The 20805-nt window shown below is 39.6% G+C and overlaps 1 protein-coding gene across 1 annotated transcript in view; it reads right to left on the minus strand.

Moving 5' to 3' along the window:
* Positions 1-20805, minus strand: part of LOC108795964 (mucin-5B-like) — a 102136-nt gene that overhangs the window by 41494 nt on the left and 39837 nt on the right. The window contains exons 4-5 of the mRNA XM_018567327.1: positions 18152-18221; positions 17535-17672 (exon numbers count right to left, since the gene is read on the minus strand). Coding sequence (XP_018422829.1) covers positions 17535-17672; positions 18152-18221 — 208 coding nt within the window. The remainder of the gene's footprint in view (positions 1-17534; positions 17673-18151; positions 18222-20805) is intronic.

Genomic DNA, 20805 nt, shown 5'->3' on the forward strand with positions numbered 1-20805 from the left:
AGTAGGGACTATATTCTCACAGAACCAGGGAAGGAAATGGCAACTACTAAAATAATTACCTATAATGTAAGGGGGCTAAACTCAGCAACTAAAAGACACCAGATCTTGGCGGAAATGAAAAGATATGGGGCAGATGTGTTTTTTTTGCAAGAGACGCACTTTTCTTACACATCTGCCTCATATTTACGCTCTAGAAACTACTCGCTATGGTATTACAGTCTCTCGAATAATAAACGATCCAAAGGGGTAGCTATCGGCTTCAGTAATGATATGGCAATAAAAGTGCACTCCCAATTGACGGATAAAGAGGGAAGATTCTTGTTTTTGCATGTAACGATTGGTGGGATTGAATACACACTGGTGAATATCTATGCCCCTAATCGGCAGCAAGTCCCTTTCCTCTTAAAGGTGTTTAGGAAGCTGGGGGAATTCCGGAAGGGCATGTTGGTGATAGCAGGGGATTTTAATTTATGCCTTGACCCAATGTTAGATACTTTGTCGGGAAGGGCACGGAACCCCAGTACACATCTGACCCGCCTGAAAAGGTCAATGTCCAAATACCAACTGGTAGAGATATGGCAAATCCTCCACCCAACTGAGCGGGATTTCACATATTACTCCCAGTTGCATAGTTCATACTCCAGATTGGACTGGATAATGTTGGATCATGTGGCAATTGAGTCGGCAGAATCTGCAAATATTCTCCCCATGACGATCTCAGATCATGCCCCTGTAGAATTAACGTTGAAAAATAATATCTCGTGGGGGAAACAATATAACTGGAAACTGAACGACTCTTTGTTACATGATTAGGCAGTGGTCCAGGAAATTGGGGTGCTTCTGGAGAATTATTTCCAAGAGAATAATATGGAGGGAATATCACCGGTAACGGTATGGGAGGCACATAAGGTGGTACTCAGAGGTAAGTTGGTCGCAATAGGGGCCAACCGTAAGAAAGAAAGGGGGCGTGTCATACAAGAACTACTGGAATCAATTAAACATCTGGAAAGAACGCACAAATCAATGCTAGACTCTGGATCACTTAGGGAATTAACAGCAATTAAAAGTAGTCCTAGAGGCAGAAACCAAACGGGCATTCAATGTAATCAATAGGAAGTTTTACGAATTCGGGAACAAACCAAGTAAATTTATGGCGCAGGCACTTAAAACTAAACAATCTCTCACATACATAAAGGTAAGATGGTACACTCTACCACTGAGATAGCCGAGACCTTTCATGACTTCTACCAAAACCTATACCAACTAAAGAAGCCGGGAGAACAGGACACACTGACGGATGGGGCAGAAAAATTAGAAAAAAATAAAAAATATCTAACGCAGGCGAGGCTTCCAATGGCAGAAGGGGACTTATTAAATGCGCTAGAAACAGACATTACCCCCCAGGGATTTAAAAGGGTCATAGCCTCCACTCCGACAGGCAAGAGTCCCGGGCCTGACGGATACACGTTGTTATACTATAAGAGGTTCCAAGACCTCTTAAAGCAGCATTTTTGCGCTTATGCAAACTCGATAGGGGAAAATTCCAAAATGCACCCAGAAGCACTGAAAGCAAATATCACAGTGATTGAGAAGGCAGTAAAAGATCCAAGCCTATGTGCAAGCTACCGCCCTATCTCCCTTATGAATGCAGACACTAAGATCTATGCAAAAATACTGGCATATAGACTCTGCCCCTTTATCCCAACCTGGATACATGTAGACCAGGTGGGATTCATACCGGGTAGAGAAGCGAGAGACAACGCTATTAAAACGACCTTACTTATCCACACGGCAAGAAGGCAGGGTGTGTCGGCTCTACTCCTGTCAATAGATGCTGAAAAGGCTTTTGACAGGGTAGACTGGAGCTTTATGTTTAGCGCATTAACCACGCTGGGACTGAGGAAGAGGATGCTGCACTGGATAACTGCATTATACGCCAATCCAACGGCAAGAGTGAGAATAAATGGCTCCCTGTCACAGGAATTAAAATTATACAACGGAACACGGCAGGGATGCCCGCTCTCACCCCTACTTTTTGCCTTGGCACTGGAACCGGGGAGGCGGGGGAATTTAAAGTAGCCGCTTACGCTGATGACATCTTGCTATACGTAAAATATCCTAGAACAACGCTCCCACAAGTGCTGAGGGAATTAAAGGAATATGGAGACCTCTCAAACTTTAAAATTAACTTGGACAAATCAGATCCTAAATTTAACGGTAACAGCAAGAGAGAGACAGGCGCTAACTTCATATTTCCCTTTCCGATGGAAGGGGGACAGGCTTAAATACCTGGGAATCAACTTAACTCCCAGAATTGCGGAGTTATAGAAAGCTAACTATATACCGATCCTGAACTCAATCAAAGCAGATTTAGCAACTTTTGGACTGCGTAAACTGTCATGGTTAGGAAGAATTAACACGGTGAAAATGACGATCCTTCCTAAAGTGCTATTTGTATTCCAGATGATACCGATTGAAATCCCTAAGGTCTTTTTCCAGACCCTACAGAGGGTTATATCTAGATATATATGACAGAATAGGAAACCCAGACTAGCAAGGAATACCCTGAGCAGGCAGAGACAAGACGGAGGAGTGGCCCTGCCGGATTTCAGGTCCTATCATATAGCGGCTCAGTTGAATAGACTGGTAGACTGGACGTTTGGGGCAGGACAGAAAGGTTGGGTACGGCTGGAGATGGCACTTGGTGGAGTGGACCTGGCGGGAATAAATTGGATACCAATGACAAAGAGACAGCTGTCGGTAGATGCGGCGCCTCTGACCATGTCAACGCTGCGGACATGGGATTGGATGTGCCGTAGATACGGATGGAAGTACAACTCAATTCTCATCCCAATGATTACTTCCCGCCGGGCAAAGCCGACAATGCCTTTCTAAACTGGAGCAAGCGCCCTCAACTAAAAGTGTTTGACATCATGTCGGGGGCAAGGATCAGCTCCTTACAGGAGCTAAGAGAGGAATGGGGAAGCTACCCCCTGGATTGGTGGAGACATCAACAATTAAAACTTTTTTTACAAACCTTACCCAAACCTTTGAGAACAGGGGGGGACTTGACCGTATTTGAGTCCATTATGGGAGCTAAACAATCACCTCAACACTGCCTTTCAAAAATATATAAAGCAATTATCAAAAAAGAAAATGATAGTATCCCAAAATATTTAAGGAAATGGGAACGGGAATTTAACTAGACACTCACACAGGAAGAGGTGAAGAAAATATTAACACTAGCACAACTGTAGACGCTAGAACAATGGAAGTAAACTATAAACGGTTAACACGGTGGTACCAGGTTCCCCAGATATTGCAAAGGGTGCACCCTTCAAACGATGACGGCTTCTGGAGGGAATGCGGAGGGGTGGGATCCTTTGCGCATATATGGTGGGACTGCCCCAAGATAAAACCTTATTGGGAAAGGGTGAAGGACATTATAGGACACATATGTGAGGTACAATTACCGATGGACCCGTGGGTGTTCTTATTCCATCTAACAACGGACTCAGTTAAGGTTTACAAAAAATCTCTAATACCCCATATGCTAAATGCGGCCAAGTCTCTGATCCCGCGGTATTGGGGGACACCCAAAATCCCTCCCAGTGATGAGTGGCTGACCAAGATAGGGGCCACTAGTCTACTGGAAGAGATGGTTACAATAAAAAAAGATATTTACGGGGCATATCTTAAAACATGGGGGAAGTGGCTGGAATTCAAAAACTCGGAAGCATACTGGACACTTCGGGGGTAAGGACCGAAGTGGTTGAGGAGGTTAATGTAGCAAGAGGGAGGGATAATAGGGAGGGGGGGCACGCAGGAACTTTTTTTCACATACATAGGAAGAGTGACATAGATGTATGACACTGATTTCGTAGTAATAGCACCCAGGAGAATAGGAGGAAGATTATTACAATGAGGGCACGGTAGACAATATATGCATCACAGATAGGCATTCGTACAGGGATTTGGAAAGGTTTGAAAGAGTCACGTATAATAAACATTTTTGGGGTAGAGGAGGGGCGAATGGGAGAAGTCACACTTTCCATGCAGGGACTGGGGAGGCAGAACATGGAGAGTGAACAGGTTGGAGTGAAACCCCTGGATCCATTCTTCCAAAGGTATAGGGCAGTGACCCCATTCTCCAGAAGAACCACGAGGGCTGCATGGTGATCTGCTGAGAGGGTGGCTGAGTGTGAAACTGTAGCTTGTAGGTCTTGGAAATGTCCTTGATTATCCAGGCATCTGAGATGCTGGCTGCCTAGATGTCCACAAAGGCATTCCACACTTTGCAAATTGGGGACACCACTTCATTTTTAGGCAGGTTTGTCTGAAGGTTTGGAGAACTTGAGAATCTAGAGTTTACAGTCAAACTGGGGATCAAGTTTGGGTTTGACTTTGGAGGTTGGGGACTGAGAGAAACAAAAGGAACTCTTCTTAGGCTCTTAGTAGGGATGAGCCTTCCTAGTCTCAGGGCTAAGTATTTGTCTGCTAGGGCAGGTATGTATTCTGAGCCACAGTGACATCCATCATTCTACATCTTATTTCTACATTAAAAGGAGAACTCAAAAGAAATCTTAACCCTTGCAGTGGCGCTACCCCCGCACTGCAAGGGTTAAGTAATCCTTTTGTCTAGGGAGCTAAAAAAAATACTCACCAGAACTATGATCCTGGCTGGCTCCTACACCGCTACCTCCAACCTATTTCCTCCTCCACTACTAGTAGCAGTTTCTCTGGTGGTGTTCCACTGTGAGTTTAAATAGTTACATAGTTACATAGTATTTGGGGTTGAATAAAGACATACGTCCATCAAGTCCAACCCATATAGGTCCACGCATCATCTCATTCTTAGGGATACTGGTAAAAAGTTAGCAAGTTAGTCAGGTAGGAATGGTCTTTCCTGAAACCATGCTGATTGTCATTAACTATGCCGTTATCCTTAACAAATTTTACCAAATAGTCCTTAATTATACCTTCTTACAGCTTACAAACTACCGATGTTAGACTGACCAGCCTATAGTTCCCTGGTTGGCATCTAGCCCCCTTTTTGAATATTGGAACTACCGTAGCCCTCCGCCAATCACATGGTACCCTACCAGCCACTAAGGATTCTTTAAAAATTAGGAATAATGGTCTTGTCATAAACTGGCTTAGTTCCCTTAGTACCTTGGGGTGAAGGTTATCGGGTCCAACTGCTTTATTTGCATTGAGCATTTTAAGTCTTTGTTCTATTCCGCTTTCCGTCAACCATTGCGGTATATTATCGGTTGAACTATGTGTTTTATCACGTACGTCGAACCCGTTTCCCTCCTGAATGTATACTGAGGATAAAAAATTGTTCAGTGCCTCGGCCCTCTCCTTGTCACTTGTGAGTAACTTCCCGTTTTCGTCCTTTATTGGGCCTATCTGCTCCTTTCTTACCTTTTTACTGTTAATATATTGGTAGAATTGTTTAGGTTTTTTTTACTATCTGCGGCGATATGCTTTTCGCATTCTATTTTAGCTTCCCGGATTACTAGTTTGCATTTTTTGTTACATTTGTAACTGGAGCTATCTAACTTCTTTTGGTTTGGTGACTACATAACAGCAAATATACTGAATCCACATCACTTGATTTCAGATGACTATAAAAAAGGTATATACTAAGTATCACTTGATTTTTCATGCACCATGGCTGCATGTCAGGTGTAAAATGCTGTGATTTTGAAATACTTCCACTTGCAGAACATTCACTTCCTGCTTTGAAAGAGCAAAATTACTTCAGTTTGCACAACACAATGTCCACTGGGATTGCCTTGTCATCAGCAGAGCATTGCTGGGAAATCTAATTTGTAACCTCATGAGATCTCAGGGAAAGGCATTTTCCTCCCCTGAGATGATGTGCATGGTCACATGTCCTAATTACATGTCTAGTCACATGTGCCAAAAATCAAGAAAGATATAGGGGAGCTAATAATCTGCCCTTAATAAACATGGCCACTGTCAGAAGACTGGGGAAGAAAAGAGAAACAAGGTATACAAAGAATACAAAGCCTGCAATTATATAGAAGTATGTGTTTGTAGATTGACATTACTAAACATTTCTAAAGGTGTGTTTGTTGTTATTTTAAAGATATGGGTAAAGGTCCGCTTTAACTTATCTAAGTCCTAGGTAATGGAAATATTCGGTACCTCTGGAGATGTATGTGTGGACCAGTAACGTGCCGTGCCTTCTGTGCTGGGTGAGGCATCCCCAGCCCACCAAAGCCCCGCCCCATCCCGCCAAAGTGCCACCCCTATCCCGCTGAAGTCCCGCCCCAGCTCAGTAACCAAGCTGTGTGGGGAGGAGGGAGGGAGGAGACAAAGAGGAGCCTCCCTGTCTCTCACTTGCTCTTCACTGGTGAGGCAACGAGATCGATGTCCTCACTGGGTTTTTTTTTTCTTTTTTTTGATTGGACAGCTTGGACCAATGGCGCTTTGCCATTGGTCCAAGCCATCCACAGAGCTCACGCCTCTTATACAGAGTAGAGGCTGTGACAGCTCTTGCCTCACCAAGTTAGGTTACGCAAGCAGTGGGAAAGCCCGCTGCTGTGTAACCTAACTGTCAAAACCCGGATGCAGCGCTGCCTGTAATTAACTTGAAGCTGACACCTTTTTTCTTCATAATACTAGGTGAAGCTCTGCCTCACCTGCCTCCCCTGACCGCACGTCCCTGATGTGAACCTTACTCAGTCAAATGTTTATGTTGTAACATGCAACAGTTCAGGCCAGTTGGAAAACATGCTTTGTCTCCCACATGCTATTAATCTGTTTTGCAATGCTCATTGTGGTTTTCTGCTGTGTTCCGTAATGAAACTACAGGAAAAATACTGCAAAGGGTGTATATACACTACTTTTCTCCTGAGAACTAATGTTCTGAACAAATATATGCATGTAGAAAATCTTACCTGATAAAAATGTCTGTGGTCGCTAAACAAATATTAATTAGCAAACTATACATTCTTTACATAAATAGAGTATATTACCATATTAGGCGACCCACATGAAGAGGTTCATTAGCAGGTACAGGGAATCCCTTATAGTAGCAAGGACAGTCTTCCTTCTTCACACATAATTTCCTTTCATCTAGATAGGTTCCTTCAGGGCAGACACAGCCATCAATTGTATAGAATGTTATGTTCTTTGTCGAGCCTGGCTCAGACAGTGAACGGCAAGTGGGGATGCAACTAGTCACGTTATAACTAAACACAAAGGTTTGAGGACAGTGCTTTATGAAGTTTCCTGGAAGAAAAAAAAGACAATTGGTCAATGAAGAGCACATTTTTTTACCCAGATCTGGAAATCACCTTTACAAAGGGCTTAGTCAATTGTACGTATTACATTTTTAAATTAAATGTATAGTTTTTTTTATACAAATCTTCTTTGTTTAGTATGGTTAGGACTGCAAAAAATACAACCCCCAATTCCAAAAAGTTGGGACACTGTAAAATCTTAATAAAAACAATGTTTACCTTGGTGTAGCATTCCCTCTTCTTTTAACAACACTCTGTAAATGTCTGGGAACTGAGGAGACCATTTGCTGGAGTTTTGAGAGAGGAATGTTGGCCCATTCTTGCCTGATACTGTATAGGATTCTAACTGCTCAACAGCCCTGAGTCTGCTTTGTCCTATTTTTGGTTTCAAAATGTGCCAAATATTTTCAATTGGTGAAAGGTCTGGACTGCAGGCAGGGCAGTTAGGCACCCGGACTCTTCTACTACAAAGCCATGCTGTTGTCAAAGATGCCGTATGCAATTTAGCATTGTCCTGCTGAAATATAAAAGGCCATCCCTGAAAAAGACATTGTCTGGATGGGAGCATATGCTGCTCTAAAACCTAGATATATCATTTTTTAGCATTGATGGTGCCTTTCCAGATGTGCAAACTGCATATTCCATACACACTAATGAACCCCCATACCATCAGAGATGCAGGCTTTTAAAGTGAGCGCTGATAACAAGCCGGATGGTCCTTCTCCTCTTTAGTCCAAAGAATGAGGCGCCCATGGTTGCCAAAAAGAATGTCAAATTTTTGGATTATGTTTGCAGTGCTTCCGAAAGAATGAACGCTCACAGAGTTCAGCAGGCAAATGGCTCTGCATATTGTTTATAAATAGACTCCTAATAGACTTAAAGCAAAATTAAATGTTGGTGTTGTCTAATTAGATAACCCATACAGCTCTGGAAATCCTTTGTAGTATATTGTTTATTTGTCAAACAAAGATAAATACTGTTTATATAAATAGTGCAAAACAGGTAAGAGGTATAAACATCAGTTTAATGTAACAAAAAAACACCATTCTAGTTAATTTAAATTGTATCTAAACCTCCAAAACAAAAATGTTATATATTGCAGCTTACCAGTCCTTTTATTTATATGTGGCTGCATTACTTTAAATGTTTAAGGCTTTTTTCCCTTTATTTTTCTCTAAATAATATACTTCCTTCCTATAATAGGCTAGCCATGCTCACTCACACCACTGCATCTATGGTGGGAGCCATGGTTGTCACCCTAGCACAGGACTTGAAACACGCCTTCCTCTTTTTATCTCAATTACATAGAGGGCAGAGGAATTAGTAGTTTACAGACAACAGATTGGATGGAAGATAACTTTGTTAGATATACCAGTTCAGTTCACAGGAATTGATAAGGACACTTCATTTCTGGCAGGATCAACAGGTATTTTCTGTACTCACTAATTATTTAAAAATTAAACTAATGCATCCACCACATATAAAGATTGGTAAGCTGCAACATAATATTTTGTATTCTTAGGATTAGATATTTTTTAGAGACAAGCTTACCAGTGGCATGGACAGAGCTAGGTATGTCACGTATTAAGTAAGATGTTACTAAGTAAGAATTCCTCTCACTTCCTGTTGTGACTCCAGCACAGGAAGTAAATGGAACATGACCTGAACAATATGCAATACCTATACATGGGTATTAACTATACCCAACTCTATATCCAAAACAACAACAACAAAAATATTGGCTTTAGATATACTGCTATATAAAGGTAGAGTGATACACATAATGATATCAATATGCCATACAACAATATAATTGTTGAAAAAAATGTTTTATCTTGGAGAAATCAGTTTTACTCAGTAGGCATTTTGGTCAACAATCTATTTTTTTTTTTAAAAAGGAAAAGGAGAAATTCAAGTCAAATCCACTAAATCAATTTTTCCTTTTTTTAATCAAATTATTATTTTTGAGGGAAAGATCATTTAAAATCATCAAATTTGTGGTCAGTCAACTATTAATTGTAAAGTGTATGGCCAGCAAACCACACTAAGTTGGGCCTAAAGTATCTAAAGTTTCCTTCTTTCTGTTAAAATAATAAAAAAATTAGATAAAGTGCTTCATATTTTTTTTTATTATGCTTAATATATGATGGTAAATCTGAACTGTGTGTTGGTCATTTGATATACTGTATAACACGGTCACTTTAGTTTTGTTTGCTCTGTACCTTTTCACTTTATAATATGTACCTGTCCTTTTTGCTTTGTCCTTGAATAAATGATTGCTCTTTGCTGCATTGTTACTCTTAACTAAAAGAAACAATGACATTAAAAGGTGTCTAAGAAAAAAAAAAGCCTGACCTGTTCTATTCAAAAGCAGCCAACTTCAGTGAGTATAGGCATCATGGTGGGTCATATGCAGGAGTCAGTGTGCAGCTAAGTGCACAGTGCACTACGACCTGTAAGCTTCACAGGCTATTTTGTATACACGTTCTGCTTAACATGCTGGCATTTCATAAAGAGCCACACAACGAATATAACTTCAGTACGGACATAGAAATTGTTGTTTATTGTTTTACAGGGTGAGAACACTAGCAATGTGAGTATTGGTGGGGAGAAGAAGGGGGCAAGGGCATGGGCAAGGTAACAGTGAACCTGATATACTTTTAAAGTTAATTTTTACTTCAATTTTATCTTTAGTGAATAAGGTGAAATAAACTGAAAATTCACTTTATAAGAGATACCCAATCATATCCACTGACAATTAAAAAAATAGGATATTTGCTCACACTTGACTGGATGATTGAGGTCAGCAAAACTTCACCTCATGCACGAAGCTAAGTGAAAATTTCCTTTAGTAAGAGAAAATGTACTACTTGTGCATGATTTAGTATTTTTAAGTGAATTTTCACCTGAGCCCCACTGTCACTATCTCCACTATCTCTTTAAGTAATACAAAATTTAATTTATTGGTGTTTTTTAAATATTTGCCTTGAGATTAAAGAATAAGTGTACTTATTTTTTGTTCCCCTTTGGCCTAAGGTAACTGAGATCCGACTGCAGCCTCAGATGCTTATTTTTATCCAGTAGCACACATACTCTTTCTCCTGGCTGCATAGACACATTACAGCCCCATGGAAGCCTATGGAGTTCATCTACCTTTGTCTACCTGCTGTAAGATGAAGGTAGACGAGCCCCATAGAAGTCTACAAATCTGTAATGTGCCTACATAGCCAGGACAGAAGGTGCCCGTTGCTGGATATAAATAGACATCCGAAATCAGGGCAGTCAGACCTCACTAAATATACATTTGTGGAGGGGGAGGATGGGATCAGTTACATCAGGCCAAAGGAGCAAAAAGAATAAGTTCAAGTGACACTAAGCTCAAGAGTTAAAAAGGCATTCAAATACCCTAACTATTAACAATACAAGGCAGGTACAAAATCCATCTCCATGGATAACGTATTTTAACGGTATGGCTATATAAAATCTATTGTAAAGCAAGCACATTTTCTCATTCAATCAACCATCAACTATATGGTACCATTTGAAATGATCTAAATTGACTAAGCAAACTATAACCCAACCCCTGCAAAGCAGGAAAGATGTTCAGGAGAACTGCAAACATTCTCCACAAACCCAATTAGGAAGCCTGTTAGGAAAATAACTTTCTAAACAAAGGAGCAACTATAATATAAAAATATAACTGTACAAAGTTACAAAGAACATTCACTATGGATCTGGGATATATGAGAGTGTTAGCTAAAGGAATACATTATGTGAGTAAGAAGTTGGCCACCTTAAAGTGACACTAAGGAATTAAATCTCAAAAATGCATCCTAGTACCTTAACTATGAACAGAAAATGTACCTTATTTGTGTATCACTCATCTGTAGATCCTCAAATCATCTCTGACTTCATACTGACACTGTCCTTGCTTCTGGAGGGTGGCTATATTTGCTCTCCATGGTCCCTATGTGTGTTGTAAAGTTGTCGCCACTCCAAGCTCACTCTCGTGATGGACTACAATGTCACGTTTAGTTTACTAATTTGTATTGAAATTATAGTCTATCACAGGAGTGAGCTTGGAGGGTGGCTACTTTACAACACACAAAAGTAAATGGGGAACAAAAGTAGCCACCCTCTAGAAGCAAGGACAACGTCAGAGATGATTTGAGGATCTACAGCCATGTGATACACAAAACAGCAAAATTTGTTTTATTAGTTAAGGTACTTGAATGCATTTTTAAGATTTAACACTGAGTTTACTTTATCTTAAAGTAATCTTATCCTTAAACTTTAACCACTTCAATAGTGAAGCATTTTGTTCCACGCATGTAAACATTTTCATTTTTGTCTAGAATACTATTTAAAACCACTGAACAAATACTTTCTAAACACTAAGGCCCTGTTGAATAAAAAGATGGTAATTGCAATTACATGAGTCATGTAAAAGTGATCAGATGACTCTACAGCCCCCCAGATCACTTTTATATAAAAGCCAGAAGCTGGCAGATAAAAAGAATACAAGAAGCAGCAGCCATGAGCTTGTTTTAACCACTTCAGAGCAGGGCATAGGACACACGTTCAAAGTGCCAAAGTGGCTAATTAATACTGTACTAGTTTTAGTGACAGAGTTTTCAGTTTTTATTGGTGGTGGTAATACTGCATTTTTGCTGTATAAATGAGAGGGTTATATTTTTAAAAAAAATCTGTTTTATTTAATAAAAGGGGTACAGTATTAAAAATTATATTAAGGATAGAAGGAAAAAGGTGAGTATTAAAACATAGCAGCAAGACATAGTAGTTGTACATTTGCAAACTGTACATCACATAAATTCTGCATACAGGGTATCCATATTGCAGAAAGGTGACCCAGGTATAACATATGATAACCAACAGTTCTTGAATGGAGGTGTAGGCGTAAGGTTGAAAATCATTCACTATTGGTGAGTTGAGGGTTATATTTAATATAATGGTTAAGTTGGTTTTGTTCCTGATGAAGTGATGATTGTTTCACATAAATATTAAGTGTATAAAAAATATAAAAGTATTATGAATAGTTCAGGGGCAGGGGCGTAACTAGAAATCACAGGGCCCCATAGCAACATTTTGTATTGGGCCCTGTGATTTCTAGTTACGCCCCCCTGATAACCCAAACAGCCCATCTGAGGGTGACCCTGCAGAGCCCACCATAGACTCTCTGTGGTGGGCTCTGCAGGGTCTCAGGCGGGCGGTCTAGCCCAGGGAAGTGGTAGTGGATGTTTTTATGTAGTAAATACTGTACAATGCTATGCTATACAAAATGATGGTAATACACAAAAGTGGCACAATTATTTCCTTTTTAAAAGGTAGGATATCAAGATGTCAGCTATATGTTTGCCATGTAGAGAAGAGTCAAATTTTGAAATATTGTTATATAGCATAATGCAGTTTGGTCACTTACTGCAGACATTTTCTCTCCATCCAGTTAGTATGATACCAGACACAGCACATGCCCATGCATAGGAGGAAAGGGCAGCACATAGACAATCCTCTGCCCTTTTACAAGAGCAAGTATCAAAGAGGCAATTCTAAAAGTGAAATGTTGATAACAATAAGTAAAAATGGTTTTACAGGAATACAAATATGTGATGAATGTGATTAACCTTAGGAAGGACAACTCAGCACATCTCTTAAAGGACCATTGTACTTTGTGTCAAGCTACAATCGCTACAGCTGATATCGCAATAGAATGGCTGTGGTCTGCTGTAAGTCATAGCTTTGTTTTCACCCTGCTTAGCTGAAATCCTCCTCACTGCAGTAAGACCTCATCTACCCAGTTTGGAAACACTTAGGCATCCGCCCCATTGAAAGTTGTGGAGGGCATACTGTGAAGGTGCAGCCAAGCGTAGAGTGGATGATAACAAGGAGTAGGCCACAGCTGGCCTGCTGTTAATAAGTTGCATATTTTATTGCTTTTTGAAATTTTTAAACACAAATCTCAATAAAACACACAAAAATAAGGGAAGAAAAAAAGGTTACCACTTGCATGCCTTCTTCTCTTTCTCAAAAATTTACCAAATAAAATGCATAAAAAACAAAAGCAAAAACCTCAAATCACAAAAAGAAACTACTCATTTAAAGCCTATTGTAGATTAAAACACTGTCTTAAAGTGACACTAAACTCAGGAGTTAAACCTTAAAAATGCATTTAAGTACCTTAACTATTAACAAAAATTGAGCTTATTTGTGCATCACTCAGTTGTGGATCCTCAAATCATCTCAGAATTGGTGCTGACACCATCCTTCCTTCTGGAGGGAGGCTACTTTTGTTCCCCATGGTCCCTGTGTGTACTGTAAAGTATCCACTGCTCCAATCTCACTCCCGTGATGGACTACTATCTCAATACAATAAGTAAACTAAATGTGAGACTGTAGTCTATCAAAGGAGTAAGCTTGGAGTGATGGCTACTTTACAACACACACAGGGACCATGATGAACAAAAGTAGCCACCCTCCAGAAGGCAGGACAGTGTCAGCAGAAATTCAGCCATGATTTGAGGAGCTACAGCTGAATGATAAACAAATAATCAAATGTTTGTTACTAGTTAAGGTGCTTGAATGCATTTTTAAGATTCAACGCCTGAGTTTCATGTCACTTTAATTATGTTCCCCTTTTGACAAAGTGACAATCAGCCATTTTCGTTTATATCTAACGCCAAGCTCTATTATACTTCACGCTACACATTTCTGGTGGGGTCACAATAGGGAATATTAATATCCATACTTTCTGCAAATTTTCCTTTCCTGACTATCTCCAGAGACTACCGACTCATATGCCACCATGAAAAAGGAAAATTTATATCCATACTTACTATAATTTTCCTTTCTTGACTATCTTCTCCATGGTGGCATATGAGTGAGTAGTCTTTGCCCACCCATATGCTGCCATGGAATGGTCAGTAAAATACTCTTAATTAACACTTAGCACTGTGTGGTTATATTTTCTGTGGTAGTTTGAGGAAACAATATACATACTAATTGATAATCAAAATAGATAAATGGGCTTCCCTTAGAATTAACATTCAACTTTTCTTAACATGATAAATTATAATTTAAAAAATCTCAAAACTACCTGATAGTAGTCTCTGGGGCTGACTGAAATATGACATGGAGCAAAAGGACCTTCTTCATCAAGTAATACTTGACACCAGTGGTGAGCATACTTTTCTGTTATATAAAAGAAGAGAGAAAAAAAAAATAGGCGCTATGATTATGCTTATATTTTACAAAATTACATTATTTATAACTTATGAAACAAAAGTGCTTATTCATTGCATCATTTTTAGTATTTCCTTATTCAATATTGCTATACAATTCAAGTCATACTACATTGATTAGCTGATTACATGTCCATGTTTTTAAAAACCTTTGCTGTTGTGTGTACTTCTATGTAAAGAAAATAAAATATTACCTGTTTCCATGCCATACATGCAGGGGTGTCTATATTCAGGTACCACATTTATGCACTGATACTGGGTCTTCCATGAATTGGCAAAGTCAACAAAATTGGTTTTTAATGTTCCGCTGCTTGTTTTGAAGTCATCTTTCTGGATACTGTTGTAATTCCCACAAAGACCTTAATAAATATGCAGATCAAATAAGCATATGATAGCGCACACGGTGGGATATATATATATGTGTACATTGTGGCTACAAAACATAAAGGATGCTCCTTTGTTAAAATACTATGTCAGGTGCATTCAAACTGGATATGTGGTTGATTTCTGAAGCAGTGCTAAGCCAAACGGAATTGTTGCTGAGGGTATTTGATGTCAATACTTTGGATTAAAAAAAGAAAAAAAGGTTTCAGCAGGTGCTAAGGAGCTCCAGTATATGAACATTTGTTAAATTTCTATAACTAATATAACTTTTTATACTAAAGTTACAGGGGTGATTTTTAAGTTAAATTATTTACCAAAATTAGTGCAGTCAAGTGATAATTAATTTTAACTGTATGCAATCTAGTGCGAGTTGTCATGGTTTTGATCAGATGTTCAATATTTCTTAACTTATCTTTCAATATTCCTTAACTTATTGTAGTTGCCAGTTTAAAAACTAGGGGATTCCAACTTTTCTACTGCTACCTGCAATATCACTGACTAAGAGCATTGTTCTACTGTTAGCATGGTAAAATGCCCCTACACATTACGAAATAAAAAGTAATGCATAGTTGTCAGTGAAGCCCCAGTCATACAATTAACTCTACTGTGCATATGCAGCATGAACCAATAGCTGCACTCAATTGTCAGCCACTTCATTCTTATACTCATTTTCCATTTTCCCCAATGCTGCTCCCACAATGCAACACTGGGTGACTGAGCAGCCAGTTGCCAGACCTGAAAGCTGTCTAGAGATGGGGGTTGCTAGAGCCCATTGCTTTGCAGATCAGCTTGAAGCTTACCCGAGAATTCGCTTTACTCCTACAAGTGATAAAATAAACAGGGAAGTAATGGGAAGGTGAGTATAGGGTGGTGGTTGGCAATCCGTTTTGTGAACTTGTTTTTTTTGCCCCCCAAGGGCATAGTATAGATTAATTTCAAATACATTTTACTCTGTCATACATGGGAAGACGACGGCTTTCAGTTGTTCTCTGTATTGAATGGAGGGTTCTACATCACAGAGCTTACTTTGGTACAGGGCTGCGGAGGGCAGAGGAACAATGCAACTATCTGCATGTTGTCTCCACCAGTGTCTGAGCTCATGCTAACTGCTGTGTCATACATGAAACTCCATGAAGGGGCAGTGTCATGTCTTGAGTTGTTTGATTTAGATGCCGGCTGCCCATTTTAGTGAAAAATTATTTCCATATGCTTCTGTCCTATTTGTTGGCTCAATCACCCTCGTCAAGGAAAGTATGAGATCTTCTAATACATGAGCATGCTGTCATGATAGACACGTGGATAAAAGAAATATGTCAGTAATATGCCACAGTCCCAGTTGCTCAGAATCTTGCACACTACTCGCTGAGCCATGCCCCTTGCTATAAAAATTGTTGCACTACTTTAGTCATTAGCATGATATTTGAAAACCGTAATTTACAAAGATGAAAGCAAAGAGAAACAAACGGTTTATGCATTAATATAATTTCCTATTTCAGGGATGAACAGGAAATAAACACGTGTGTCTGTATGCTTTTGAAAAGGGATATTACAGACACATTGGGAAAGAAGTTCTATCAAACTCACATAGCTCTGTCTTTAGTATTAATCTTAAAGAAAACCTATACTGACAGCATATGACCTCATCTTCTAAAAGTGATGATAATGTTGATCCAAAAGCTTAACTACTATAAAGGTTACTGACGGAGAACAAATATTCAGATCAATATTTCTGATTTCATTCAGAATAGCCTTCTACAGGAGAAGAATTACCACTACAGATTGTTGATGCTGTATAACTATGTAAATATGACTTTATAAACTACAAGGTTTGTTCACAAAAGGGTAAAGAGTTTGGAAAAGACAGAAGAAGTGAACAATCTAGGACAATATAGCTGACCTGGAAAGTGAGCTGAATTATACAATTTTTCCAAATCAGCTATGTTGTCCTAGGTTGTTCACTTCTCCTGCCTTTCCCAAACTCTTCACCCTTTTGTGAATAACCCTGTACATGTTTGTTTTTTTCAGGTCAGTGGCACATGCACTATTGAAGTCAGAACCAGCCTGGCAACTAGTATTCTTAGAAGGTGGTCAGCAAGAGCATGCCCCTGTTTTTAATTCAGTAAAGGTTGACTTTAACAAGTTGGTTGCAACATTTGTGCTTTTGATTGAATAATCCCTTTAAGCGAACCTGTCACTTTGTCCATTTAAGGTAACATGGCTTCTCTTTATACTCCAACTCTTCTGCTACTAATATTCATATTCCCAGTTAACCACTGAAGCCCTAAGTAGAAAGCTTTTTTACACAGGGCTAAGCACCTTTATCCCTTGTCCATTGGACAGTGCTTGGGCCTGGTGATTGGCCAAATTTAGGACCCATGCACTGTAATGTAGAAGTAAGGAGAGAATATCACATGCCCCCCATACCATAAAGTACTGGGCATTTGCAATGGCTCCAAATGGAGAACTGGGTGTCATAGAATATGGTGTAGGTATTAATAACTAGGAAGGTGGGTTACAAAGAGAATCTGGTACTTGCTTGGAATGAACACAGCAACAGATTTAGTTTACATAATATTAGAGTAGTGTTCAGATTTTCATTGCAATGATTGTTGATTACCACACATTTTCTCCTTGTAAGCTGGGTCAATAATAATATACAGTTGCATGATTGGTGTGAGCTGCACCTCCAGGTAGATGCCCAGGTTGGTATGCACAATCATGTAGAATGAGGATGCCCAGCAAATTTGGACTCCAGCTGCATAAAAAGAGAAAACACATATAACAAAGTTGAATTAAAATGTGTTGAGTGCAAACTGTCCTTGTCTGCACAAAGGAATACAATGAATAATTAATGGGAGAAGGGAGTTTACTCAGAAAACAAGAATCTGCCTGTGCACCCATTTGGGGAATTTCTGCTTGCTACTTGTCAGGCTGTTATAGAGCCCAGAAGTGATGGAAAATGTCTTTAATGGCTACACAGACCACAACAATCAAACGTGGAAAACTGCTAAGTGCCCTTCTGTCTTTGTCCTACAGCAGAGATATCTGTTATGAAGTCCCAGAATTATGGGAGCCTGCTCGCATATCCTTTCTGTCATTCTTATCCTTTCTGGGAGCTGTCATCCTTTCTTCGCTTTTCTGACTTGCCGAGTAGGAAAGATTTGGATTAGGTTCTGCATTTGGGGCTTCAAAATCAAACTGCATTATATATAATACATTTGTAAGTCACAATACCTTTAGCCATGACTTCCTTTTCATATGTTACATGAGGAAAATCACTGTTATCATAATTGATCTGAAATACCTAAAAAAAAAATTGTACACATAAGCATTGAATGCCATGGCCCACACATTCTTGATATCCTTTCTAATTATACTTCACAATGTTTCCTCTATCTCATGAACATAAAGGTGTACAGACAGATATTTAAGGTGGGACTGCAGGCAAACATGTTTTCTACTTTTGGATAGAGTGAGGAAGGGGTATCACCTCTGTCATCATTTTAGAATTCTTTGGATCCTTTTCATCCTCAAAAGTTGTACTAGTGATCATTGTAACTGGAGTGCTACATTCACACTTTGTGTTTTGGGATCCCTGTGGCAGGAACCCATGGCTTCCTGGGGCAGGAAACCCAAATGTCAAGTTTCGTTGCGGCCGCTGTCACCCATTCAAGTTAATGATCGGGAGACAGTGGCCGCATCTACAAGCAGCACTCTGCATGTAATCGTAAGTGATACAATCTTGTTGTTTGGAATAGATCACTATCCCTAGGTGCACAATTAATGTGTCTAGTGATAGTGATATACTCCAAACATACAATTACATATGGACAGCTGTTTACAGATGCAGCTGCTGTCACCTGGAGCTGCTATCATTAACTTAAATGGGTGACAGTGGATGTATCTTAATGGGCGATTTGGGATTCCTGCTTCAGGAATCTGTAGGTTCTGGCCGCAGGAATCCCAAAATGCAAAGTCTAAATGAGGCCTAAGTGATGTGAATCCAAAAATATAAAGTGGAGTAGAGGGGAAATCCCCCAATGGGGACACCTATTCTGTTGACAGCTTTCAGATTCCTCTTTTTCTTAATTTTTTTTTAACTGACGTCCTGGTTTTTAATCTAGTTTATGCCCAAGATCATTCAACCCACTTCCTTTGAACCCAGGGAATCATGGACGAACTCCCTGGGGATGCATAACTATGCCTACCATGATGCAGAGAATGGTATTCACATTATAAGATCAGTTCTGTTCTATGCATCATTAAGAACCACTCACTGCTGGAGAAGAGGAAGAGAACCTTGGACTTATTTAACCTGCCAGAAGACTGGAGAAAGGTATTTATGGTATTTTTAGGGAGCCCCAATAGGGGGAAGGGAATGAAAGATTGAATTTGGCTTCAAACATTTGTGAATAGAGCCTAGAAAGACAACATTTTAAAACTATAAATACTTACATAAGTAGCGTTATTCAGAATCAGGAAAACCCTTGTTAGACAAGTGGCAGTTTCACTATAGGCACATTTTTTCATTTCAGCTGTTACTAGGAAAGATTCATTAGCACATGGCTGAAAAATAGGAGAAGATTTGTGATTCATATTAACATTATTGTAATATAGTTTGAAAAGAAAAATTGTCTGGTGTGACTCAGTTCTACTATTTGCCATTAAATTAAAAAAAAATTATATATATATACAGGTGAAACTCGAATAATTAGAATACCGTGCAAAGTTCATTTATTTCACTAATGCAACTTAAAAGGTGAAACTAATATATGAAATAGACTCATTACATGCAAAGCAAGATAATTCAAGCCGTGATTTGTCATAATTGTGATGATTAGGGCTTACAGCTCATGAAAACCCCAAGAACCCCAAATCCACAACCTCAAAAAGTAGATTATTACATGCAATCAATAAAATAAAAATAAAACAATATCGGACCTCTGAAAAGTACAAGCATGCATATGTACTCAGTACTTGGTTTGGGCCCCTTTTGCAGCACTTACTGCAATTACTTTTGCACGATATTCTAATTATTCGAGTTTCACCTGTATATATATATGTTAGAGCTTATGCATGCAAGTTATTGATGCATCTAAACATTTTTCATTTTTTGAGGATATAATGCTAAAGAAAAACACGTTGTCATCCTAGGAAATGGTGAAAAATGTGTTACTGGCAGGACCACTAGGTGAAAATAAAGAAAAAGGAAGCTTGAAAAAAAGACTAATGCAGCCGACACATCTAAGGACTGGTATCATTTTGTTTTTGTTCACTTAAGTACACTTTTAATGTACCTTTGCTTCTTTTATGTACCCAGTCCAAGCAAATTTGCTATGATAATATTCACCAAAGACAGCCAAATGAGTAACCGAACCAAAGTGAAGTGAGCCGAAGCCTGTTCAGCTATTCACTGCAGCCCTGTATGGCTATTTTTAGCCATACATCAGCTGCATTTGGCCCGCTTAACCTCCCTCTGAATCGGCTGAGGCGTATGTTCAACAGTTCATTCCCTGCTATTCACCCCTATTCTCCAAGGGGCCGAGCAGAAAAAAATGAATTGCTGAATGCAGCCAAGCAAATGGGTACCCGAACCAAAGGGAAGTGAGCCGAAGCCTGTTCAGCTATTCACTGCAGCCCTGTATGGCTATTTTTAGCCATACATCAGCTGCATTTGGCCCGCTTAACCTCCCTCTGAATCGGCTGAGGCGTATGTTCAACAGTTCATTCCCTGCTATTCACCCCTATTCTCCAAGGGGCACCGGGGGGGGGGGGGGGGCGTTCCTCACCAGGCTCGCCGGCGCGGGCATTGGGCATGGGCTCCTCCTCCTCCTGGCAGGGCATCTGGCGTTGGTGTGGCCGGTGTGCATGCGCGAGTCACGCGCCGG

The sequence above is a fragment of the Nanorana parkeri genome, unplaced genomic scaffold (assembly GCF_000935625.1).
Source record: "Nanorana parkeri isolate BGI_ZX_2015 unplaced genomic scaffold, ASM93562v1 scaffold1030, whole genome shotgun sequence".
NCBI lineage: Eukaryota > Metazoa > Chordata > Amphibia > Anura > Dicroglossidae > Nanorana > Nanorana parkeri.